General features: G+C 23.8%; 2 protein-coding genes across 2 annotated transcripts; both read right to left on the reverse strand.

The window, feature by feature from the left end:
• Positions 1-5,106: 5,106 nt before the first annotated feature.
• On the reverse strand, positions 5,107-6,067 carry LOC129612955 (U-Kazal-Dg21.2-like). The gene is made up of 3 exons (XM_055526819.1): positions 5,796-6,067; positions 5,316-5,495; positions 5,107-5,232 (listed from the first exon to the last, which is right to left on the reverse strand). The coding sequence occupies exons 1-3, from the start codon at positions 5,983-5,985 to the stop codon at positions 5,201-5,203; spliced, it is 402 nt and encodes a 133-aa protein (XP_055382794.1). The 5' UTR covers positions 5,986-6,067; the 3' UTR covers positions 5,107-5,200.
• Positions 6,068-7,518: 1,451 nt separating this feature from the next.
• Positions 7,519-8,592, reverse strand: LOC129612556 (U-Kazal-Dg21.2-like). The gene is made up of 3 exons (XM_055526224.1): positions 8,284-8,592; positions 7,950-8,180; positions 7,519-7,743 (listed from the first exon to the last, which is right to left on the reverse strand). The coding sequence occupies exons 1-3, from the start codon at positions 8,498-8,500 to the stop codon at positions 7,625-7,627; spliced, it is 567 nt and encodes a 188-aa protein (XP_055382199.1). The 5' UTR covers positions 8,501-8,592; the 3' UTR covers positions 7,519-7,624.
• Between the last annotated feature and the right edge of the window lie 17,136 nt (positions 8,593-25,728).

Here is a 25,728-nt window from a genome sequence, read left to right on the forward strand (position 1 = left end):
TGTAAATTCAGAATGAATTGTTTCACATTATCACACATGTTTACAAATTGTTATCATTTTGTTGTGAATTTAAAATAAAAAAAAACATACCACGCTTTTTTTTCTTACTTTTGTACTATAAAAAGGAATTGATGTTTTAGGAGAACTCATTAGAAATCGAAAGGCTTTGGAATACTTTAAATAAGAAAATATCGTAAAAAAAAATTAACATAAATTTAAAAATGAAAAGTTTATTTATGATTTCGTTAGTATTTGCCATTACATTGGCACATCCTGCTCAGAAGGAAGACAATAAATTTAAGCATTGCTATAAACCATGCCCAGCTATTTATTTACCCGTTTGTGGTTATGACGGTTACAAACATTACCTTTTTGCCTCTGAATGTGATATGGAAGTGCAGAATTGCGTATTACAAGTTAGAAAAGCTCATGGTGAGTATAATTTATAGTTTATTAATTTTAAAATTTAAATAAATTTATAATTATGTATAACGTTTCCTCCTTTTTGGGTTATTTTTCAAATAATTTGTGTATATAGTTTATATGAAAACTGCATTGTATAAATGTGATGAGAAAAAATGTAATAAAAGATGTACTAAGGATTACAGACCAGTTTGTGGTTATGATGGTGAAAAATTAAAAACATTCTCTAATAAATGTTTATTTGAATACGAAAATTGTATGTCTAATGGCAGTAAGTTTATCCAACTTTCAGACAAATATTTTTATATTTTATCGTAAGAAAATCGATTTTATATTTTTTATTTTCCTTTAAAAATTTTATAGAATGGGTTAGTCTTAAATCAGGAAGATGTGAAGATATTGATGAGAATAAACTTCCAATCCCAATTCCAACGAAAAATTGTAACAAAGCTTGCACTTTTGATTACAATCCTGTATGTGGAACAGATGGTGTCAATATTATAACATATGGAAATTTGTGTACATTTGAAGTGGCAAATTGTAATGCAGATTTCCGTAAGTTCAATTTTTTTTTATTTTAACTTATTAATTTAGTTACATATTAGGATTAGCTTATTATTAAGATGATTTATTTTCTTTTTATATTTCTGCAGATTTACGTTTATTGAAATCTGAAAAATGTTGAATAATTGAAGATTTTCCCCGGATCTAGAATCATGTATTTATCTATATCTCATACAAATTTACTATATTAGTTTTATTTATAATATTTTTACCTTATAATAACTGTGATGTATAGAAGAATTGTATATATTATGATGTATATGTCATGAATTATACGGAAAATAAAAATTTTTAAAATTAATTTCTTGTGAGTATTATTTAATGTGGTAAGAGGCTGTTAACAATTCAGCTTAAAATTCTTAGTAAATTAACAATATCATTATTTACTATTATGAATAATATTGTGACTAACTTGTGATCTAAAATTTCAATTCAAATGCTGCTTTTTATGTTATTAAAACGTGATCAGGATGCAATGATGCACTTAAAAATTGTTTTATTTTCTAATTTTGCATTTGCTCCATGTCCAAAACCTATGGGATGTGATAGAGGATTTAAGTTGTTCTTTTTGTTTCGGTGTAAAAAATTTTTAAACTTTCAATTTTGCAAGTGCTGTTGCATACTGTTTCACTCTGGTTATTGTTCAAAAATTTTGCAGGTATTAAATCGATTGCAGTTTACGGCTTGAAAATAACCGTATGCAATGAGAACGATAATCAAGAATATATTCATTCTTTTTACCTAATAAATTATTGCATGAATATTACATAAATTCGTCATGAGTTATTTAATTTTTTGGCATTGAGACACAACAACTTAGCCTATGTTGGTGGCCTTTTTAAATTATTGATCATCTCTAGTTTATGTATTTTTTTAAAATTTCGTATTTCAGTTTCTTGGAATAACGGTGCAATACTTTTTCTAGGAAAACAATTAAAAAAGTAGAATCTCTACGATAGAGCGGTTTAAATATTAAAATAGTTTTATGTAATTCTATGAATCTAATTGAATTTGAGAATATCTAACATTTTTGATGAAATACGACTGTATTGTTTTCAGTTTTCTTATTTTTTTCCAAATTTAAAGAATTAAGGTAGCTTTAGAAGAGCTATAAAGATTTGGATCAAAGGATATTCGATAGGATTTAGCGAGGAAAATTGCAGAGTTTTAGCATTCGACCTTTTAAGGTCTGAAGTAATCACCCTAAACCCTTTTTGACCATGGTTTAAATTTGCCAAATATTTTAATATGTGGAATGGGATGCCAAAGAGAAAATCAACTAAGGTTTTGTGAACTTTTCTAAAAATTTTTCAAGAGAAGAGTAAACAAAAGAATAACTATGCAGAATACCATCGTAAAGGTATTGAAGACCACTAGAACTTTTTTAAAAGGGACATTTTTGAAAATTTGGTTCTTAGCCCCAATGTTTGTTTGTTTTCGAAATTGTTAGTTTGAATTATTTTGTTTTAAAATGTAAACTTTTAATTTTTTTTGGGAGTTAAAGAATCTCATGTCAAAAACTGTTATTATTTCATAAAAGCAGGGTCTGGAGTTAATTTAATAAAATATATCACGTTGAATAAAATACTTTAGAGTATTCCCAGGTTCAAATAAATCACTTTTTTTTTTGTTAGATCTCTTTAATCTATGCAATTATGTCTATATGTGCAGGTAGTTTCAGAATGCTTTCAGGTCTAAGTATTCAGAAGTCCGAATTTTTCTAATTAGCTAATTAAATATAAAAAAGTTAAATTAATTATCACGATTTTCCACTTATATTTTCAATTCGTTATCAAATGACATGAAAAAAACTACTACAACTTCAGTAATGGAACATGATGTGAAACTTCCAGTTTCCGAGTATTTATTTTACTTATTTTTAGAATGTTTTTATATATATGTATATATGTGTATAAGTAAATATTTTGAAATTTCTAGTTTATTTTATAACTATATATATGCAAATATTTTTAATATTTGATTTTGTGCAAATTGTTAAATTTCAAGTTGCCTATATAAAAAGAACATAAAAATTGTTTTTTACGATAAAAAATTACAAGCAGATATAAAGATTTTTATCTTAAAATTACTTCTTTTCATGGGAAACTTCTAATTTAATTATATTGAAGATAACATGTTGAATGGGTCTTCATGTAACTTAATTAACTGTGAAAATCAAATAAAATTTGAAAAATGAAATAAAAAGCGTTTTGCTAGTTGAACATGCTAGAAAATCAAGAATATGGTTTTTGCAAATGAATATCAATTCTGTACGTATACTGTAGTATTGTTGTTGTATGTAGTTAAGTTCTTATATACATATGTAGAAGACTTTTTCATATTACCATTTAATGAATAATCTCCGGTAAAGTCGGTTTCGATAAATTTATATATCAATATAACTGGTATGTAAATCACAGATCAGTACAGATCCTTAAAGAATAGAGGAAAACATATTGATTAAGAATTCAATTTTATAGTGATTAAATTGTAATAAAAATCTCTCCGGTTTTTTGTTAATTGGCGTTCTTTGATAATCTCCTAATATGCTATAACACAATAAAATTAAAAAAAAAACATTTCTTTGTTTTTATTTCAAATTACAAAGGTAATATGATTTATTTATAATTTTGTATTTTAGTTTATAGAACATAATGTTTTTTTATGTTCAATCAAATTTTAGTATTCATGACATTTTCCATGCTGTCTTACAAGGGCCCAATCTTAAACGAAAAATAAATTAATTTTATCAAATTTTATGAAAGTAATTAAAAGGATATTTTCATAATTAAGATCTTAATCGACACTTACTGTAATTTGATAAACAACTTTCTATTTCAAATTCACATTTATTTGCGAAATCCTGAAAAACAGTTCCATTAAAACCACATACAGGATCATAAATGTCTGGACAACCTTTTTGACATTTTTCTTTACTCTTTTCATTATTGCATTTTTCGAATGATGCCAATGAAAATACTAAAAAAACAATTTTTTTTTGTATAAAATTTAACTATAAATTAAATAAATTTTTGGAACATGTAAGTGTAAGATATTATAAATTACAATATTTATGTTTTGTTTGACGAAAACAATTCTCAACTGCCATACTACACGGTGATGAAAATACATGATATGTAGTGCCATCAAAACCACAAGTTGGAGAATATATTGCTGGACATGGTCTCATACAAAATTTGGCTGCTAAATCATCTTCATCTGCTAATAGCTTAAAAGCAGTACAACCGTTATATGCTAAAAATATTAATGATAAAATTTTTGCAAAAAACATTTTTTTAATATATATATGTAATTTTATTAAAGCCCCGTTGGTAAATTACTGATATTAATAAGGTTGATAATTGCTTTATTTATACCCTTTTCTTTTGGAATAACAATTTGCTATTTTACAATGTTAGATAAAATCTATATATGATAATCAATTATACAATATCAAGAATTTTTTTCCAAAATTCAAATATTAATTAACTAATTGTTTAGTATAAAAATATTTTCCATTTTATGCGTCTTATTCTTAAATATTTGATAGATACGCTCAAAAAAATTTTTGTTTTTTTTTTTTTGTTTTGAAAAAATAATTTTTGCTAATTTAGTGTGCGTTAAAGAAGGGACGCTCATCATTTAAGAGTTTAGTATAGTTTTAAAATAAAAGTTAGTAAGTTAAGATCAACTTAAATTTAGTTATTTTGTTATCGGCCACGTTTCCTAAATAAAATTTCTCATGTAAGTGTTACATATTGATAAAAATGTTTAAGTGGTATAAAACTAAGAGGTTCGCTCTAAAATAAAACTCGTTTTTAAACTCGTATATAACATGAAGAGATGCAAACGCAGAACAGATTATTATTGGAAGAGTCGGATAACACAAAAAAACATGTTATTTTTGCTTTATGAATTGAAACATCACTTTTAAACAGATTTTTTTTGTATTGTAAATAGTTTATTACAAATCTGCTCTTATGTGCGAGTCAAATGATTTCTGATATTTACTTTTTTTTTATGAAAAGAATAATCGTCATTGGGGATCGTGTTAAATTATAATATTTAATTTATAAATGGCGACAGATTTATTGTTTTTAATTAAAAAAAAAAAAAACGTTTTAAAAAAATGCAACTTAATTTTATTAATTAAATTTCATTAATCTTTTGTTTATTATATATATTTCTATCACAGTATTTTTTGTAGAAACTTTTAACATTCACCTTCTTTAAGAACTGATAAATCTGAAAAAAATTTAATATGTATAAAATAACAATTAAATGTAAATTAAAATTGGTTATTACAACACATAATATGTAAAACTTACTGAAATTTGATTGGCAATTACGAATTTCAAAGTCACACATATTACCATAGGTTAAACCATCAGAACCACATACTGGAGCATAAATTAATGGGCAAATTTTATTACATTCGCTAGATACGTCCAAGTTTTCTGCGACAGATTCATCTTCTTTGCATTCACCTTGTTGAGCAACAGTAAAATCTAAAAATAAATGTTATTTGTGTATATTATTTAATTTAAGTATTAAATTAAAAATTAAACTTAAAAATATTTTAATCCGTCACATTTCGAATAAATTTGCTATTTTGCTTTAGAATTGCACTTTGTGCGTATTTCAATTGAAGTATTTTCACATATATTTTTTGTCACTCACCTAAATTTTAATTTTAATTATACCACAATTACAATTTATTAATAACAAATTTATAACTAAATAAATTATTTAATAATGTGGTATTAAAATATTATCACCATTAAATATTAAATTATCTTTTGACTTACGTGTTTCTTTTTCGCAATTTAGAAGATCCATTGAACATGAACTGGAAAATGTTTTAAAATTTTCGCCATCATATGCGCAAACTGGATCATAAATTTTTGGACAAGGTCTTAAACAATTATTTTTTAAGTGAATAGATTTTGATAATGCAATAAAAAGTGAAAAAACTAATAAAACGGCTATGGATTTCATAATGTTTATTAAATTTATATTTTTTTTTTGTATTGAAGAAAAAATTATTTATAATAGTAAAAGGGTCGATTTGTTACTCAAAAATTTCAATTGAACCTGATAAAAAGTTTTACAATTAACCACCTTTATAAAGTTTCTTATCATGTAGAATAGTTAATACCGCACAGTATAACGCTTATCTTTCGATAATAAATAATGTTTATTTTTCCATTTGGGATTACAAAAAAAAAAATCTGATAGCTTTAAATCAGGGTAATTTCGTATCATAATTCTGTCAAAATAACAGTAAGTTTTTTTTTAGAATAAATGGAAATTGCTATATAGCAAAATAATAATTATTGCTCACGTATTTGCTGAATTGCTTCAAAAATTTAAATTAATATGTATTTACTAAAATCACATAAAAAATACTAGTTACGAATAATTTTTAAGTTTCACTTTTCCAATGAAATTAAGATGAGCAATATAGCTATTTATGAATTCTACTACGGAACATTACAAACTTCAACATCCTGTTGTTCTGAAGACCATATTAAAATATCTCAAGAACAAAGACTTTTATCATAAAATGTGAATATTAATTACGCCTTAAAATTCATAATCTGTTAAATCAGTGTTTAAATTATCGTTTTTTTAATGATTTTTATATATTTCTATAGAATTGTTAAATTTTCATATTTTAATGTGCAATCTGGGGCGGACTTGAATCATATAAACTTTGTTACATTAAAAAATAACTTACAATAAAAAATTAAATAAAACTTCGTTTTACGTATATTACATTAAAAATGTAATAAAATAAAAAGAAAAAAATAAATAGATATGCAATTACAGTTAAAGTATATGAAATGTCAGCTCAAAATAATTGCCTACATTCAGGATGACGGTATCTTTTAATTAATTTACTAATCGGCATGAAAAAATTATATAAATGCACAGAATATTTGAGAGAATATTGATAAGTTGATAAAATTAGTATTAAATCGAAGAATTTTCATTTTGTACTTATAATAATAGTAAAAATAATGAATATGCAAAGTAATTCAAAAATATTTTTGTAGCTACTCAGGATTTAAACAAGAAATAATTTGTTAAAACGGTTTTGAAATCAAAATTGTTTAATATTATCTGTACCTAAGATGGCAGTTTTCAGATAGATTTAATTGATTGTTAAATAATTAAACATAATATATAAATATATATATATATATTATTATAAATATTATGCATATTATATAATATACATAATTATATTTTTATAAAAAGAATTAAACAAATTACAAATGGCTAAATACCCAATTGTTGGTTTTCGTAATTGCTTCTACAGTGTTTTTGGTTCCTTAACTTAGTGTTAAGGAACCAAATTTCAAATATTAGGTTTAAAAATTATTAATATCTTTGTTACTCGTTCCATGTAAACCAAAATTTTGAAACTATTCCCATCATGTATATACGTTAAGTTAAAATTTTCTTTTTAATTTAGAATTACGATTTGATATTGAAATATTAATTATTTTTTATTGAAAAATACGATTAAAACAGAATTTGTGTGATTTTATTGCGCCAAATAGTTTTTCATTCAAAATTATAATGATATTAGCTTAAATTGAGTTTAAACCTAAAAGTTTAAATGATATTTTTAGTTCTTTTTATCTTCCGCTGTCGAATCTTTCTCTATCTTTCCGTTTCCTTTTCTTGAACCTCGGCTTTTATTTATTACTGGTATGGGACAATTATTTAATGCTGTTTTTTGGAATTCTGAAATTATTTTAAATATAAATTAAACTTAAAAAAAAGTGTTTTATAAGTAGAAAATATGACAATATTAATTTTAATTCAATCAAATCAAAATTTTTGTATTTGTTTGGAAAATTTGTCAACTTATGCAAGTATTTTTTAAAATTTTAAAATATTTATTTTATTAATTAATTAAAATCGTAATTAAGTATGAATAAATTACTCACTTTTTTCAGTATGAATACAATTGAAACGTTTAAGGTGACAATTATTTTTAAACATGTGATTAATTTCACCATTATATCCACATACTGGTTTATAACCGGCATTACATTTTAAACATTTATTCATAGCATCTGAATTAGGTAGATCCAATTTATGAGCATTTGAGGCTACAACTGATTTATGATGTTCTTGATGAGCTTTTTGACATAATCTCCTTTCAACATGACTGTATTCTTCATTATTAATATAAAATAAATAAGATTTCAAATTTATAAATATTTCTTCAATATTTCCAACAACAAAAACCGATCTATATATATATATATATATATATACCTTCTTTTTCAACACAATTGAACTTATCCATCCAACATTTATTCATAAAGAAACGATATTGTGTACCATTGGTACTACAAATCCATTTTTGTCCAAGTGGACAATGTTTTCTACATGATTGTTCTCTTTTAATATGCTTTGAGGAATTATGAGATGATGAAACAACACAAATTAAAATTCCTAAAAGGAATATACAGCTTATTTTATTTAAATTCATTATTGTATATTCGTTATACTAAATTGAAACAACTAAAAAAATTTACTTTGATTTTATTCTAATATTTTCGATATAATTAACTAGAAGTTACAAATAATAATGAAAGACCTCTAAAAATCTCATTTTATTTTTGCTTTAAATATGATTAATACATTTATTTCGTCTTATTTTCTTATCTATTAATGAAATTATTGGCTTATCAGGAAGATAATAAATTTTTTTTTTGGTTGTTTTCGATGCAAACTCTCAAAATACGACAAAAAAAAGAATTTACAAATTTGTATGTATTATTGTTTTGGCAATCCTAAAAAATATTTCCTGAGCTTCTGTATTTTAAAGATTAATTTTTGTTTTATTGAATATTTAGTTCAGTATTAATTGACATTGAGCCATTGACTAAATATTTATTCAATTAAAACATTAAAGTTGTCGAATTTTTAATCAAAAATTTAGTGTCATTTAATCCATTTGCTACCTTCATTTCATATCAGTGCACATGATATAATTCTTATTAACTTTAATAGGAAAAAAGAAAAGTATAAGTATCCAATATTGTGAAAACGAGGAGCAGAACATCAAATAATGCAAATAGTTAAATTTTTAGAGGTTTTGTCTGAAATTTATAATGTTTTCAGTTTAATTGTTATTAATTTAATTGCAATACTTTTGCATTAATGGTGCATGTGTTTCGTTGTGCACGACAAATTCTTGTATAAAATAAGCCTCTTTGTAAACGGCTTTCATTTTATATGCAGTAAATTTACTCTCATCCTTGTTCTTTTGGAAATCAAGATTGCTCCAAATCAATACCATTTGTAGTTTATACAATAATACAAACACACTACCACTTTTATGTATTGTTAATATACTTGCTTACTTTTTTTTCATTTACCTTTATTTTATCAATTCAGTGGACTTACGATAAGATTTCTATATGCACTCTTCATTGTATTTATATTAAAAAAACTCATTGTTATTAAATTTTGATGATCAATATTCATCATTATCAATGAATAAATAAATACAAAATGTCCCATAACTTGTCCCATAATTATATTAAAATATACATATACATTTATAGGTATTGTATACATATTTATTTTATAGAAAGTGATAAATCATTATTAAATTAAAATTTATTTATTTGTATTAAAAAAAAATATTTCGAAAAAAAATAATCTCGCATAAAACGCATGCTGTTTAAGGGTTTCAGATTGCTTTAGTGGTTTGATGAAACATTCGTTTTGGAAATATAAATATAATAATATATGAGATTAAGTCAAACATGAATTAATTACTGATTTGCAACCATAACTATATAAATAATTTCTTTTCATTCAAAAATGCAACTTTTTGGATCATTTTAATTTTTAATAACTCTATCTAAAATGCTGAATTCAATTAATTAATTTAAAATTGCTGATAATTTACTGGTTCTGCGATTATTTTTAGTTTCAGTTTCTATAAATAAAGTTATACTTTATTGTAATCAATAAAAGTATAATATAAAATTAAAAAAGTAGTTGTGTTTATCAAGTTCGTACTAAATTTTATTAAAATATTATAAAGAAAAGAGAACTTAAGATGGGCAGTATGTGATATACGCAGCGAGATAATTCATTATAAGTTATTATATATTATTGCAATTTCTTATGAAACGTAATTGAATATAAAATGGAAGCAATTTTATTCTACAGTATATTAATATTCAACTTACACATTAAGCATACTTAAATGTACTGTATATTAAATTAAATTTGGAAAAGGAAGTGTTTAATCAACAATAATATACTAAATTAACACTCGAAACTTTATCAAAATTCGCTTCTTTCAAAGCTTTTGATAAGAAACTTCCAATAAATTGGTGCTTTTTAATTAATAAGTAATGAGTTTTATATAGGTTCTGTGAAATAATATGATTTCTTGGACAGTATTAATTTTAAATTAAAAACAAAATCATCTTTTTACAATTAATAATATTAGTTTTACATTTCTTAGTAATTGATAAGTTTTATATTGAAAATGATGACAATATTTGAATGTAAATGAATTTTTCCCTACCATATTTTTATTCTTAATAATTATTTTGTTATATTTAAAAATTTCAATCTGAAAGTTGACATTCGAAGAATGTACTAAAGTATTTATACAAAAATCTGTTTTCCATTTCTAATTTACTAACTTAACATTTATGTTATTTCAGAGTTACTAAATACATAGTTAATCTATACCAAATTTGATTATTATCAAACTAATCACTTTTTAGAATACTTTTAAAATAACACCTTTTTCGTATGGTATATTTGAACAATAATATTAAAATTGTATAAATAAAAAATTTCACACTACATAAATTTAAGAAGTAATTGAATATTTTTTTGTACGGGTCACATTTCTTGTAGTCGTTTTGAGATACTTATTCTGATAGAAAAATTAATATGTCACAAATGTAAACATTTAACACACCTCACTTATCTTTATTATATTTTCGATTAATTAAGAAATAATACGCCCCATTAATGTTTGTAATGATTCGATATTTATGTATGTGTATGTATAATACATACATTATGATTAAATGACAATTGAATCCAAAAAAATTTTTTGTTTACATTGAATTTATTTTAGAATGTTTTTTTTTTCATTTTATAAAAAGTTTACAGTAAAACTCTTTTTGTACAACATTGCATGTCCACTAATATAAATTTTGGAAAATTTTACTAAATTCTAATTTTCAAATTTTTATTTCAAAACATTTATTGAAATCATAATTTATATGAAAATAGCGCTCTTCTAGATTGTGATAGTAAATACAATGATAGCATTTGTGTGATAGGGAAATACAGAGGAGGGTTGAAGAGTCCCGATTTCAATAAGGGAGAAAAACTTAAATAATTATCCTTTCAGAAAGTTTTGTTTCACTAATTTTAGAACTATATTCTTTTGTTCCAATATGCCATTTTATAAATATTTATTTGTATATTGTTGCTTATATACACCGGTTCTAAAAAGTTGGCTTATCACATTCGGTTTCTGCGGGTCTGGAAAAATAATAAAATTTTTATATTAATTTCAAAAAAAATGTTTAATTATATTAAAAAATATGGAAAAAAATCGGATGTGATCAGTAAATAACCGGCCGCAATGTGTAATAAAGTTCAACAAAAGTGATGAAGAAAATATAAAAATGGATTTTAAATACTTCTTTCCAAAATTTATGTACGCTAGTAAGCTTTTAGTTAACATATTTAGAAAAATGCAAATTTGACTCTTAGTGCAGTCGGTTGGTGTCATCTAAATTTTTTGAAAAGTTCACTAGATATACCCGGTAGTAGACATAACTCAAATATTAAATTTCAACAAATTCCGTCAGTTGGTTCCTTAGATATGGGAAAAAATGCAGAATTGGTACCCATCTTGGTTTCCGAGCTGCAATGTTCCCGAAATTCATTTTTTTAAATCTTTAATTTCAATATTAAATTTCAGGGAAATCGGCCGATTATTTCATTTTTTTTGCATAAAAATGTCAATTTGACTCATAATAAAAATCGAGTTGCTAACACCTGATTTGTTCCAAAAGTCTTCACCTAGGTGGATTTTCGTTTTGTCATAGGAAGCTGATAGATAAAATTTCAAATCGGAATGTAAAAGAATTTAGTTCTCCAGACTAGACATATCCCAAAAGAAGATCATTCCGTGACAAAGCCAAAATTAATTCACATATAAAATTTCAACAAAATCGGTTTAGCCGAACTTTTGAAGTTATTTCTAATTTGCTGCTTTTTTACCATTATAAAAAATAAAAATTCATTTAAAAAATTGTTTTTATTTTGAATCTAGTTCAGCTTAAAACAATTCCATTGTTGAATTTTTGAGTTTTGTTTTCTCAATCAGTTAACCGTTTTTCTTTTATACTTATTTAAAATGATTGATTGTGTTGAAACTAAAATGTGACACTTTGTATTTTATACATTAAGTACATTTTTGAAAAGGGTTTATTTTTTTTTTAAATAATCGGTTAATTAATATTTATTTTTCTATGTTTAAATTTTAAAAATTAAGGCGTATTTTTCAAAATATTACGAAAAAATGAGTTTAGAAGGTTTATTGAATACATTATTTACATTAGAAGTTTTGTTAAAATAGTACGAGTTAAAATTCAATCAAGTTCACATTTTGTTTAAGCGTTTAATGAGTTTTAATCAATAATTTTGGTTAATTTTATCAATCACATGTTTGTGAAAATGTGCATATGCACTTAATATACTTCATTAATTCAATTTGTAAATAAATTTGTATTTTATTATCGTTAAAGAACTATTTTAGAATAAATTTTCCACTCATAAGTATAGGACAAGTAGAATTTTCCATTCTCAGTGAGTGTAGAGAGATAATTTGGAATGTTTTTCTTATCTGAAATAATGTAATTGGATTTATACAAAATATTCGCTATTAATAAAAAAGTATACTTTTAGGCGAATATGTTGCATGTATCTTCATTAAAGAAGATCATCGGAATCTAAAGCAGTACATTATAGTCAGGCAATATGTATAAACAGAACAAGTTAAAAGTATACATTTCTTATAAATTCAATATTAAAATTCACTTGTTTTACCTGTAATTTTTTGAAAATAATGTTACTGTTCTTCAGTTTTTTAATTTTACTTTTTATTTTAAAGCATAATAAAATTATTTATGAAAATGAAAAATTAATTTTAAGAATACTTACATAATTTCGAATTGAAATTAAATTTATTTTTGTGCAAGAAAAAATAGTGTTGACCATGTAAACTCTATGATACCCGTACGAATTGGTTATTCAATGTGCGAATAAATATGTCATATCTGATTATGGAACAGACTATGGCTTTAAGTTGCCATATTATCATATTAATTTACACAAAATTTTTAGTACTGTGTTTTCAATATTTTTTAAGATATGGTTAAACTAATAGTGTGGTTGTATGGGAGCTACCAGAAAGAGCCAAGCAATTTCAACAAGTTTTATCAAACATATTGGCCCGTACGAGTTCGTACGAGTATAATAATGCTTAATAAATATACGGGTATCAATATATGAACGGTATGTTATAATTAAAATTCGTACATTTGTGGCATAATTCCACAATTTATCTTAATAATTCTTTGCAAAAATTGTATTAATTGATAATTTTATTAATTAATATAGTATACCTATAGGAAATAAATTTCATTATTTTGACAAAATAATTTTAAACATTTGTAATGCATCACATTGGCACACATTTATTTTCAATTAAACTAGTGTCATGCTAGTAATAATAGTTATTGTTACACATGTACATAAATATCATTTAATTAAATACATAAATACTTTTAATTAATAAATGTGGACATTGAAAAAAACATAAATTTTATTTGAAATATGCTTATATAAGATATTTTTGTGAGTAAAGAAATTGTTTTTGCAGATTTAGCCAAAAAATTTTACACTTAATTTATTTTTTTAAATTTTTTTTTATAGACATAATAGTAAATTTGTGTTTTGGTATTTTTTTACTGGTAAACTAATAATATACTGTCTTGTACATACAAAAAATTTACTACTGTTTTAATTGTTAAGTCAAAAAATTTAATTGACTCTTTTCGAATTTTATTTTAAATAATTATACTTTTCTGTTTTGCTCTTGACTTAAAAAGCTAAATTTAGAAATATTGATAGTTAATTTATTCTAGATTTAGTTAAAACAACTGTTTATAATAAATTTATTTACTTGTGTATAATGTTCATATAAATTAAGTATAAAAAATATTTGGTTTGTAGCAAAAAGAATTGTTGTCAAGAATGACAACTTATCCTCGTACTTAACACTCGAAATTGTTATCATTAATTGAAAAATTTGATTCTTGTGCAAGTTCGTTGTACGTATGTATGTGTACTATGTAATTTATTTATGAAGCATAAATATTGAAATTTTATTTTTGAATTTCGAATTTGAGTATAAATTTATTATATCTGAGCTTAAATTAATAGTTTACTTAATATTGTCAATTATTTGTATAGAAATTAATTATAATATTATTACTATGCGTATCTAAATAGAGTTTTCTTTATTTGTCTTAAAGGTTGGGCTTTGATTGCAATATAATAATCAAATTGGTAATCAATTTCGTACATACATACATAATTTGATGTATTTAATGTATGTATACAAATTTCGATTCATACATTTAAATATTTTCGTAATAACAAAATTGAAAGCTGTTATTGCATAATTTTAAACCATTTGGTTCTAATTGTTATACACAAGTGTAACTCAATCAATAATTAAAATTTCTTTGTTTTTTGACATAATAATTATGATATGTGATATTTAAAATTAAATTCATAAATTTATACTTATACAATAATTTTAAACATGTTTGTTACATAAAACATGACCTATATATTATGTATAGTACAAAAATAAAAAAAAATTGTATAAAATTAAACTTGATAATATGGAAAATAAGAGTAAAACAGTGAATAGGAAAACAAAAATTGGGAGTGTTTATTTGATAAAAAACAAAAATGAAAGAAGCTTCAACTTTCATCATATAATAAAAATGAAGAAGATTTGTTGATTATGTTGTGAGTTAATACATTTTTATTAGGCGATAAGATGAAATGAATTTTTTTATTAAAATTTTTTTTTTATTGAAATTTCATACATATTTAGTGACGATTACAATGCAATCAAATTTATATATATAAAATCGAACTTATAATATTGTTATACTGGAAATTGATTTCGTTATCATCTTCATTCATAAAAAAATTTCTTTAAAATATTTTGTGATTATAGATTTTGTCTGTTAAATAAAAAATTCACATTAGTTAAGTTTATGTTTATTTCATCAAATTTCAATTAAATTACAAAAATTTTGACAAAGATTTTCGTAAATGATTTTATTTAACAAAAAAAAATATAGTTACTGTCAATTAGCATTAGAGTTATAATTGTCAATTATGGAGATGTAAAATAGTAAAATACAAAACTAATATTTTAGAATAGTTTTAACCAAATTAATTATAAAAAAAATTGTTCTTCACCAGTGCCTCTCTGAATATTTGTTGCATATTTAAATTTTCATATTATTCCCAGTGTGAATAAAGTCCATAATAATTCTATTAAAGTGATTTTATCGGATATTTAGATTTTTTTCTAAGTTCATTTTATGAATTATGAATGAAATAAATTAACTTTTAAATTACGACATAATAGATTTTCTGTCCAACGATATTATTGACAAGTTATCGTAAATACGGAAAAATTTTAATATTTTTTTTTGAAATTCGTACGTCACATACGAGTACATACTTGCTTTTTGGAATGAATATTTCGAATTATTGTGTAATTTATTTTAGTACATATGGTTGAGTCCATTTATTTTAGTCAGAATTAATAAATACATACATATTTTAATACATTATTTTTGTTTTTTAACATAAATCTTAAATTGAATAAATTAAGATCTAAATAATAATAATAAACTTAGATCTAAAATTGAATTTGTTAATAATTTTAAAAAATTAATCCATAAATTTCAGACTTTGATTGAATAAATTTTTAAAATTAGAAAAAGTGATTGAAAATCTTAGTACAGGTTAATATTTACTGTTATACTGATATAAGAATTTTACCTAAAATATTGTAATTATTTTTATTTTTAAATAAAAAACATGTAAATGATATGGCTAAATATCATTTAGTGTTAAAAAATATCTAGTACATCATTGTTTGATGATATTATAAAAATTTTTTATTTTAAATATTTCTTAATAACGATAATTAATTGTTATTTATATTTGTCAATTTGGAATATACAAAGAAATTTTGAATATTTTAGATTTAGTTTTTAAGAAACAGTTAAATTTGGAGTAATCATTCATTTGGAGTAGTCAGAAGAACTGGATTGCGTTATTTTTTTTTATACTACTTCGTCCCTGGGAGAAGCATAGGGCTGCTGCATGATATAGTAGATTACCATGAACCAGTCTCTAGCGTTATTGAGTTAGGTGACTAGTTAGGTGACGAGTTTACGTTAGGATTAGTCAACAAAAAAATGTTTATTAAAGTTGTTTCAATTTAAAATTTTTATAAAATTTCGAAATATAAGTTAAATGAATTGATTTCGTTTGTGCGTCCTATTAGGCTAATAGATTTGAGTCTTTTTGTAATGCTTAACAGCAAGACATAACTCACATTCATATCAGCTTAATAATATTTCCTGTACCATATTATTTGAAATTTTAAATTTATTTATTACAAATTGTGTTACGTTGCAAGCAGCACTGTTTAACTGCTTTATTTGAAGCAAAAATTTCGGCTCTATCAAAAAAATGGTTCTTACGAGTATAAATATTAATAATTTTTTTGAATGACTTTTTGTTCACAATTTAAAAATAATTTTGTTATGGCATCAATAAAAAAGTAAAATTGCGATATTTACCTATATTTACATTTTTTAATAAACCCTTTAAATATATCTTAATATATTTATAGGGTGGGCTTAAACAAAGAGAAATTCTGACAAAAAAAAATTGTAAGTTTTGAAAAATTTCATGCGATAACGTCGAGGTAAAGGTCTTTCTAAAATACATGAGTTAAAAAATAAAGTTATATTTATTTCAAGCATTTAATTAGACCTCTCAAAAACTTTTTGAAACTTCTATCTTTTTCGAAATGGATGTATATAAGTAAAAACACTTGTGATAGTAGAAATTTTGTGAAAATTCATAAAATATGTCCCGGAATCCATCAAGAATTGACACAAATACAAATATGAGGCAATTTTGACATATTGTATGATTGATATATTGTATGAAATATTGCATAACCATGATAATTGAATAACCCTGTATATGCAGTTGAGAAAGATATCAATCATAGAATTTATTTTCATAATGGTCACCTATTTTGGAATTTTTACCTGAATAATTATATTTATTAGATGAAACTTTAATATATGTACACATATTAACAGATAACTGTAAAGTAGACATAACAAACAACTTCATAAAATTGAAATAAATGATTTTGATATGATCAAAAATTCGATAATATGTTCATATTAAAAATTTTAATTCAATTAAGTAAATTTTCAATATATATATGTGTAGGTATTTATGCGGCGTATAATATCCTGAAATTTGTAAATATTATTTAAACTTATTTTGTATGTATTTTTGCAATATAGGTATTTCAAAAATGTTGTCTTCTTGTTAAACTGGTTACAAAATATTTAATAAAATTTCTTACTACTTAATTGAATAAATTATATTTTGATTTTTTTTTGTTGCAATAAAAGTACACTGCAGTTTATTATAAGAGAATTTAGTTCATACATATACATATATAAATTAAATTAAAATCAATTAACCTAATTTGATAAAGGATTATTTATTTTTTGAATCATAAAATTAAATTCATAAATTTTTTGGAGTTTATTTTGCGTTTTCTTTTACTTCAGGTGCGACATACGAGTATCAAGTAATTTAATTATGATATTTATATAAATTTGATTATAATTTTATAAGATGGAGATTTAATACATACGTTTTGCATATACACGATTTAATCGAATTATAATGACTCTTACTTAAATAATAAAACTATATGGGAATCTGATAACCAATTATATGGCATAATGTGAAAAAGAAGATTCAAAAAGTGTTCGGGCATTTTCGTAAAAAAATTTTCTAAAAAATATAGTTTTTACTTTTTGCATTGCATCTGTTTATCCTGTATCTGTTTATTTTGTTATCTGTTTATTGGCCAGTCTGTAGGTATATACCTTTGAGTAATAAAATTTTCAATAAATTTTTGGGTAGGCTCAATAGCTTTGTTAAATTTTAACATAGTTTTATTTCTATATAAGATTTATTTGCCTATAAATAAGAAAATTAACGCAACTTTTTTAAATCACAAATTATTTAAATATTTTTAAATATAAAAATTCTGATTATGGTATTATATAATTATTTATAATTTAAAAACACAATTTAGATATAAACGTATATGTGCATATTTTAAGTTTAATTTTTAAATTATTTGTTTCAAATATGCATAGCTTGTATTATGTAAAACAAAAAATAAAAAATAAAATCATTAGACTAAAGTTTAATAAAAATATTTAAATTGAATGGTATATTGTGTACGAATATAGTGTTATGGCGCATAAAGCTTTAATTGGCAATAAGGAATTCCCTGTCTGATGAATTCTTGAATTTATTAGAGTATAAATTTTTTAAAACTCAAACGGAATTGTTGAATCTAATGCTATATGGTATACCATATTAATATTTTGCCGTAATAATGTAAATTGTTCAATAGGTAAAGAGTTTACGGGTTTAATGTAATATAAATTTAAAAGTTTATTTAACCAAATAATAAAGTGTTTTGAGCTCGAATTTAATCAAATAGTAATGCAATAATAAAGTATCGTGAGCCCTACAATCATCAAATTTTATATTTTGAGAGCATTGATTTAACTCAATAATATTTTAGAAAATCGAGTTATAGTGATTTAAGATAAGATTTGTTATAGAAAATGTCCACATTTTATTTATTGAAAAACGATTCTTTCAATATAATTTTCATTAATTGTCAATATTTTGTATTCAATCAATACCAATTGGACATAATGAACACCCTAATAATGAATTTACAAATAATATAACAGTTTTCAAATGAGGAGGTTTGACCACAATTTCAAAATAAATTATATGTGCGTAAATGTAAATTCACATGTATAGGATCGCCCCATGAAATTAATAAATTTAAATTAAATTTAATAGCCTTTTTATATGCATGTTTAAATCATTAATTCATTTCAAATAGATTTGAATTCGTTTTCATTAAAATGGGTAATTATATTCACTTTATAATCAAGTTATACAGCAATTTCTTTTTCTTCTGTTTAAAAATTTAAATTGGATTTTTTGAATTTTAAAATATTTATTGTGTAATATTAAATTTGAAATTATACCATATGTACATGTTTTGTTTCAAAAATTTGAATTTATTCATTACAAAATTTCTCGTTTAACACCTTTTTACAAAATGAATATTTATGTAGCAATATGTAGACATTATAACATTTATATTTAAGCAAGTTTTGTGATGAATAAAAACAAATTTTACACAAATATTTTAATAATAATAAAATTTAATACAAATATTTACACATATTTTGTTGATTAAAAAAATCGAGAGAAAAATGCAATATCTTGGCATAATTGGGGCAAATACTTTTAATTTTTCAAGATCATTATGCAATTTTGTTTAATAAATATTAATTAAAGATGCAAGCATATTTATCATAAGTTTTTTCTTCCTCTGAATAGGGTCATGAGGGAATGGGAACATGAGGTCGGTTTATAGTTTACTGTTGTCGTCCATTCTTTTGATTAAAACGCATGTAGAAGGTGTGACAGGTATTTTATTGTTAGTTATCTAGCGCTATGTGTTTCTTGAACCCTCAAAATTTCTCCTAGCTTGAGAAATCCATTTAAATGCTAGCTCAGAAATTGTTTCTTTGTTATGTGTAAAAATTTCCAAATAGTTCACTGTCCACTTCCTGACGTAGTTTAAATTTGCTATATCTTTCTCCGGCCCTAAGTTATCGTTGAACGAAATTGGACTTGCTAAAAAAATTATCATTTAGATTTTTATACTAATAATCAATCGATAAATTTTTTCATGACAATTTTAGAAATTAGATAAATAAATATTCTTAATGCTAGTTTAACTTTAATCTTTTAAAGTGGAAAACGCATTTATTTGATTAAAAAAAATACTCTTATATAAGAAACGTTTTGTAGTTTTAAAATTTTTACAATGATATTCCATCTCATTTAACATAATTTTCCGAAAATTCAGAATTAGTGGTGCCAATCGAAGGCACACTCAATAATTTTTTATTAACGATTTTATTAATGATTATTCTTATAATCATTTAACTTTAAATGATTTTTACCAAAAGTTTTCGATGAACTTTCTTTTATTTTGTTCCAAACACTTCAAGCCTTCTTCATTTGAAATTATACATAATAATACCATACATACATATCTGTCAGATCACTAAGATGAAATTATTTTCCGAAATATTCCGAAGTAACAAAATTTACAAACAACAATTTGCTTTTTTGTTTGCTGCGATTGAAAAATTTTTCTTTTATTATTGTGTATTCTCATTTTGTTTATTATGTTTTAAAGATCTTGGAGGCCTTTTAAATGTATGGAGCAACACACATTATACCCAATCGAAAATAATGGCAGAAAATTTAGCTAGAATATAATCAATTAATTTTCGATTATCACATATTTAGCATAATAATAATTGTAACTTACACCATTCTTTACTTATTTTGAACGTGTTGCTAAACTAAAACAATTGTTATAAATAAAAATATGTACTGTAAAATTTTTTTATAAAAAATTTTTAATTTGTGCCAATTGCAAATTAAGTATAGCTATGTGCATTCAAAATTGGTTGCATTACAAATTTCTTATTGCAACCCTTCATTCCTTCTCAATTGAAATAACCTTGGAATGTAATAAATTCTTAAAATTGCTGATGTAAAAAAAAAATTGGTTAAACTAGACCACATTTTATAAAATATTTATTTATTTAATTTTCCAAAAAAAAAATTAAGAAACTTCCGTAACTTCCGTACCATATTACTTTGATTCGCAAAAAAGTCAAACATGAAGAAAAAAAAATTTTAAAATTAATGAAGAAAAAACTTAAAAATTTTGCTTGTACGAGTATTTATGCGGTTTTCTAGTTTTTTTTTTAAATAAAACGTTGGTCACGCATATGGCGCATTTTATTGCAAGTTGCCTTTTTAAAATTCTATGAGTGTATCAACTTATAGCAATGTTAACAAAACTAAAAATGAAAATTATTTATTTATTTAAGTTTTTTGTGAAAAGAGGTTGTTAATTTTAGTTTTTTTTTTGTATTAGGCTTTTTAACAAGTTTTTTAATTATTTTGGATTAATTGTCTACTCTCTTGTCGTTTCTTTTGATCTAATTTCCGTTGTAAGCTATATGCATATTGTAAATTTTGTAGATTGTATTGGTTCATTTAAAGGTTATTGTATATTAATAATATAAAAAATGCCTATGGTGATAAAAATTAGTGGGACACTTTTAATTTCAATGCAAATAAGACAAATGTACACTAAATGATTATAAATGAAAGACTACTTAAATTTTGTTTTTTATTTTGTCATACGATTTTAGGTTTAACGTTTATAAGACACTTATGTACAAACGAATTATGTAAAAAAGTGAATAATGTTGTTTTTTTCATAGATCTATTTAGAAAACAAATTTATGTCTAAATTTTTTTTCATAAGATCGGATCACTAGCAGATTTTCTAGTTTAGTAGATTTTATATTACATTACATACGAAGCAGAAATTACAGCAAGAAAGAAATAAGATACGGGAGAACTTGAATAATATCTATATTATCGGATTTAGATTTTGGGAGGATGATCTATGACATTTGGTTAAAATAGAAATGGTTCGGAATACTCAACTTAAAAAATATGCTGATAATATCGTAACAATTGGTAAGGTGCAGGAAACAGTTGGGGAGTAAATATTTGCAAGAGTGACCACTGATTGCTGATGAATATATACAGATAATATCGCAGAAATTGTTAACGTTTAGTTGCGATACAAAACGAAGCAGCATTTCCATTCACTTGTAACTATGGAGCGGTTTTAAAAGGAAATCTCGTTTAACATAAAATCAAAATATGTACATAAAGTTATATCGGGTTAAGTATATTTTTGCACCTATCTAACAGTATGAAAAAAATGAAGGCTTTTTGGCGTTACAAAGGAGAAAAAGAAGAAAGAAGAGACTAATATATCTTGACGATTGAGAATAGTCAGAAACTGGAAAAAAAAAAACACAAATTACACGCGCCGGTTCTAGATTTTATTGATTAATAGCAAAGAGTTCAAATTTAGGCAGTTTTCGGGAGTACATAATATGTACATACCTGAAGATTTTCAGTAATACCGTCTTATATACATATATGTATGTATATATATAGTATGTATAATGTGTGTAAATTATATGTATGTATATTATATAGCTACACGCACTTTATGAATATACGAATATATTGCAATTTCATTTGTTCTTGTTTTCACTAAAATAAAATTTAAGAATGAAAAAAGAGCGTAGGATTTTTAATTTGCAATTATTTGCCAAACGAACGATCAAAACCGTTTTAATCAAATTTTTTATAGTCCGATAATTTATGGTTTTAAAATAATTTAATAAATATGCTATTAATATTTAAAGCGTTTATTGGCGAGTTCATATTAATAAGAAAAAAAAATTTTGTTTTTTCATTTTGAAGGACAAAAAATGGTTATATTCAATTAATATTTATGTGTTCACAATCTAGTACTTTTATGCACATGTACATAAATATATTGAAAGTATGATAATAGGCTTTTTATTATTTTGAGAATTTGTTCTACACACTGTAACATAGTACTTAAAATTCTATTATATCTGAATTCTAACGCAATTAAGTAAAGAAACTAATATTGAGCTATAGATCCGTTTCAAAGAAGTAGAAGTAGAAGAAAATGCAGTGCGATTATAGGAATGTTTTTACAATATTAAAGATTATAATAACGCAATGGATATATCAATACATCGTTTCTATATACCTATACATAAAACATACAAAGATTTCGCTATGGCTATTTAGTTATTTTTTGTGCAATTGTCGTGATTTTATTAATTTACCTTAGCAAAAAGAGAAAAAACAGACATAATAAATTATGAGTTTGTGTCACATAAAGAATTTTATTCGAAAAAAAATAGAATATTTTCATTAGATTTAAAATTTTAGTATATTTCTAGATAAAGTTACATAAAATTTGATTTTAAAGATAAGTTTATTTTATTATATTCTTTGATATCTAAATTAAATCTCATATGAACATATTTAATAACATTTCTATTCAAATTTTAGTAAATTAAAAATGATAAATGAACATTTTTATGTGTCGATGTGTTATGATATCACGAAAAAACTAATTTTCCAATTTGTTCAGATTTAGTTGAATAATTAAAGAATAAAATTTATATTATTGATTTCGCGAGTTGTCTTGCGGTTTATTAAAATTCTTAAAAGAAATAGTTTAAATAAATTTTAGATATTGAAGGAAATCTTTATACTCTTGGATATGAAAATGTAAAATAATAAATTAAAAATTGCTTAAATTTCAATGTGGCTGTGGAAATCATGTAAAATTGCTTTAATGTTTTGAGATTTCAAGTCATCGTTGGAAAAAAATCTGATGAATTTTAACTAATACAACATTCCTAAAATTATGGTAAAATTATTTGAACGACTTTAATTTTTACCGACCGTATTGTGTATACAATAGGTAGGTTATGTGATGGCAACAAATTTTGCATATCGAGTTTTCGGTGGGAATGCACTTCTCCATAGTAGGGAAGTGTAAATAAACTATTTTTAGCAACCTGTCGGTCTGTCGGTCTGTCGGTCTGTCCGTCTGTCGGCCTGTGTGTGCACGCGTGTATCTCAAGTTCTACTGAACCGATTTTTATGAAATTTTATATGTAAGTTTATTTCCACCATGGCACGGATTGATCAACTTTTAAGATATATCAGGCCTCGGGAACTGCACTTTTTAGAGGGCCTGTTTTACATTTTTGGCCAAATATACATTTTTGCGTATATAAAGAGAAATAATCGACCGATTTCATTGAAATTTAATATTTAGGTTCTTCGTATTAAAACAATGAACATATAAATTTTTTGGAAAAATCAGGGCTTGAAAACTGATCTGCGGGCCGATTTTACATTTTTTACCATATCTACGGAACTCATTGATAGAATTTCTTGAAATTTGATATTTGAGTTCTGGTTGTTACCGAAACTAACTGACGAGCATTTCAGGGAATTCGGGTGGCACAAAGTGAAACTCTATTAAGAGCCAAATTTACATTTTTCTAGGTATGTTAACTATAAGCTTACTAATGTCCTAAAAATTGGAAAGAGGTAATTAACAGGCATTTTTATAATATTCTGTAACACTTTCACTTAACTAGACAATGAACAATGCGGTCGGTTATGTGCTGACCACATCAGATTTTTTTTAATGGATTTCAACACAGAGAATTTAAATTTTATCAATAATGTACTAAATCGACATAGAAAGTTTTGCCTTGTTCTCTGTTATAATTACATATTTAAAAACACAGGCAAATTATAAAAAATAGAATTACACATAGAACTCAAGGCATTTTTTGTGATAGTTTTTCTTTAAAAGCCGAAATTTTGTTTAGTACTTTCATTATAAAAAATATTTCTCTCTTTCTATTAATGTGTCTGCTAATTTTATGTATGTAGGTATACTGTATATACCATATTTAATTTCAAATACTAAAAAATGAAACTGAAAAAATGACTAGTCAATAATTCAAAAGAATTCACAAAATATTTCAAATATGTGTGTATTGAAATTTTTTCTTGTCATATAATAACATCGCACAAGGATGACAAGATAAGAAGATTTGGAAGATAGGAATAATTTATTGTTGAATTATTAAGAATTATTAGAAAATACAAAAGCATACGCACTGATGAAATTTTAAAGAAATAATTTCAATATCTCTTTCAATTGAACATTAATTATTAGATACGAGTAATATTAAATATATTGGATTTTAACGAACTTACACTTAAACTGTACTTATGGTATGTAGTAAGGAAAATATTTTTGGTAAATTCTAGTTTAATTATCCTTACTACATTCAATATACTTATTATATATATCATATAGCTATAGTATAAAATTTTCAAAAATATTTAAAAATATTATGAGTAGCTTGAATTCTAAATAAGTTGTATACGATAACAATAATGAGTAGAGTAGCTGTTATTTTATTGCCTGATGGCTTTGTAAAATTCTTTCAAAAAAAATTTCTAGTCCGCCCGTCTGTCCATCTATCTGTTTACAAAATGTTTATACAGCCTTTGAAATAGAATGCTAAAATTTTATATATAATTAAATCTCTGCATTTATAAAACTAATTTGTCACAATGAAACTTTTCCATCCTCTAAAAGTAATAATTTATACGAAGTCCTTAAAAAAGGCATTTTTGTAAAAATTTTTAGCACTGAAATGGCGA

Source organism: Condylostylus longicornis, unplaced genomic scaffold, assembly GCF_029603195.1.
Source record: "Condylostylus longicornis isolate FDR11 unplaced genomic scaffold, ASM2960319v2 ptg000004l, whole genome shotgun sequence".
NCBI classification, from domain to species: Eukaryota; Metazoa; Arthropoda; class Insecta; order Diptera; family Dolichopodidae; genus Condylostylus; species Condylostylus longicornis.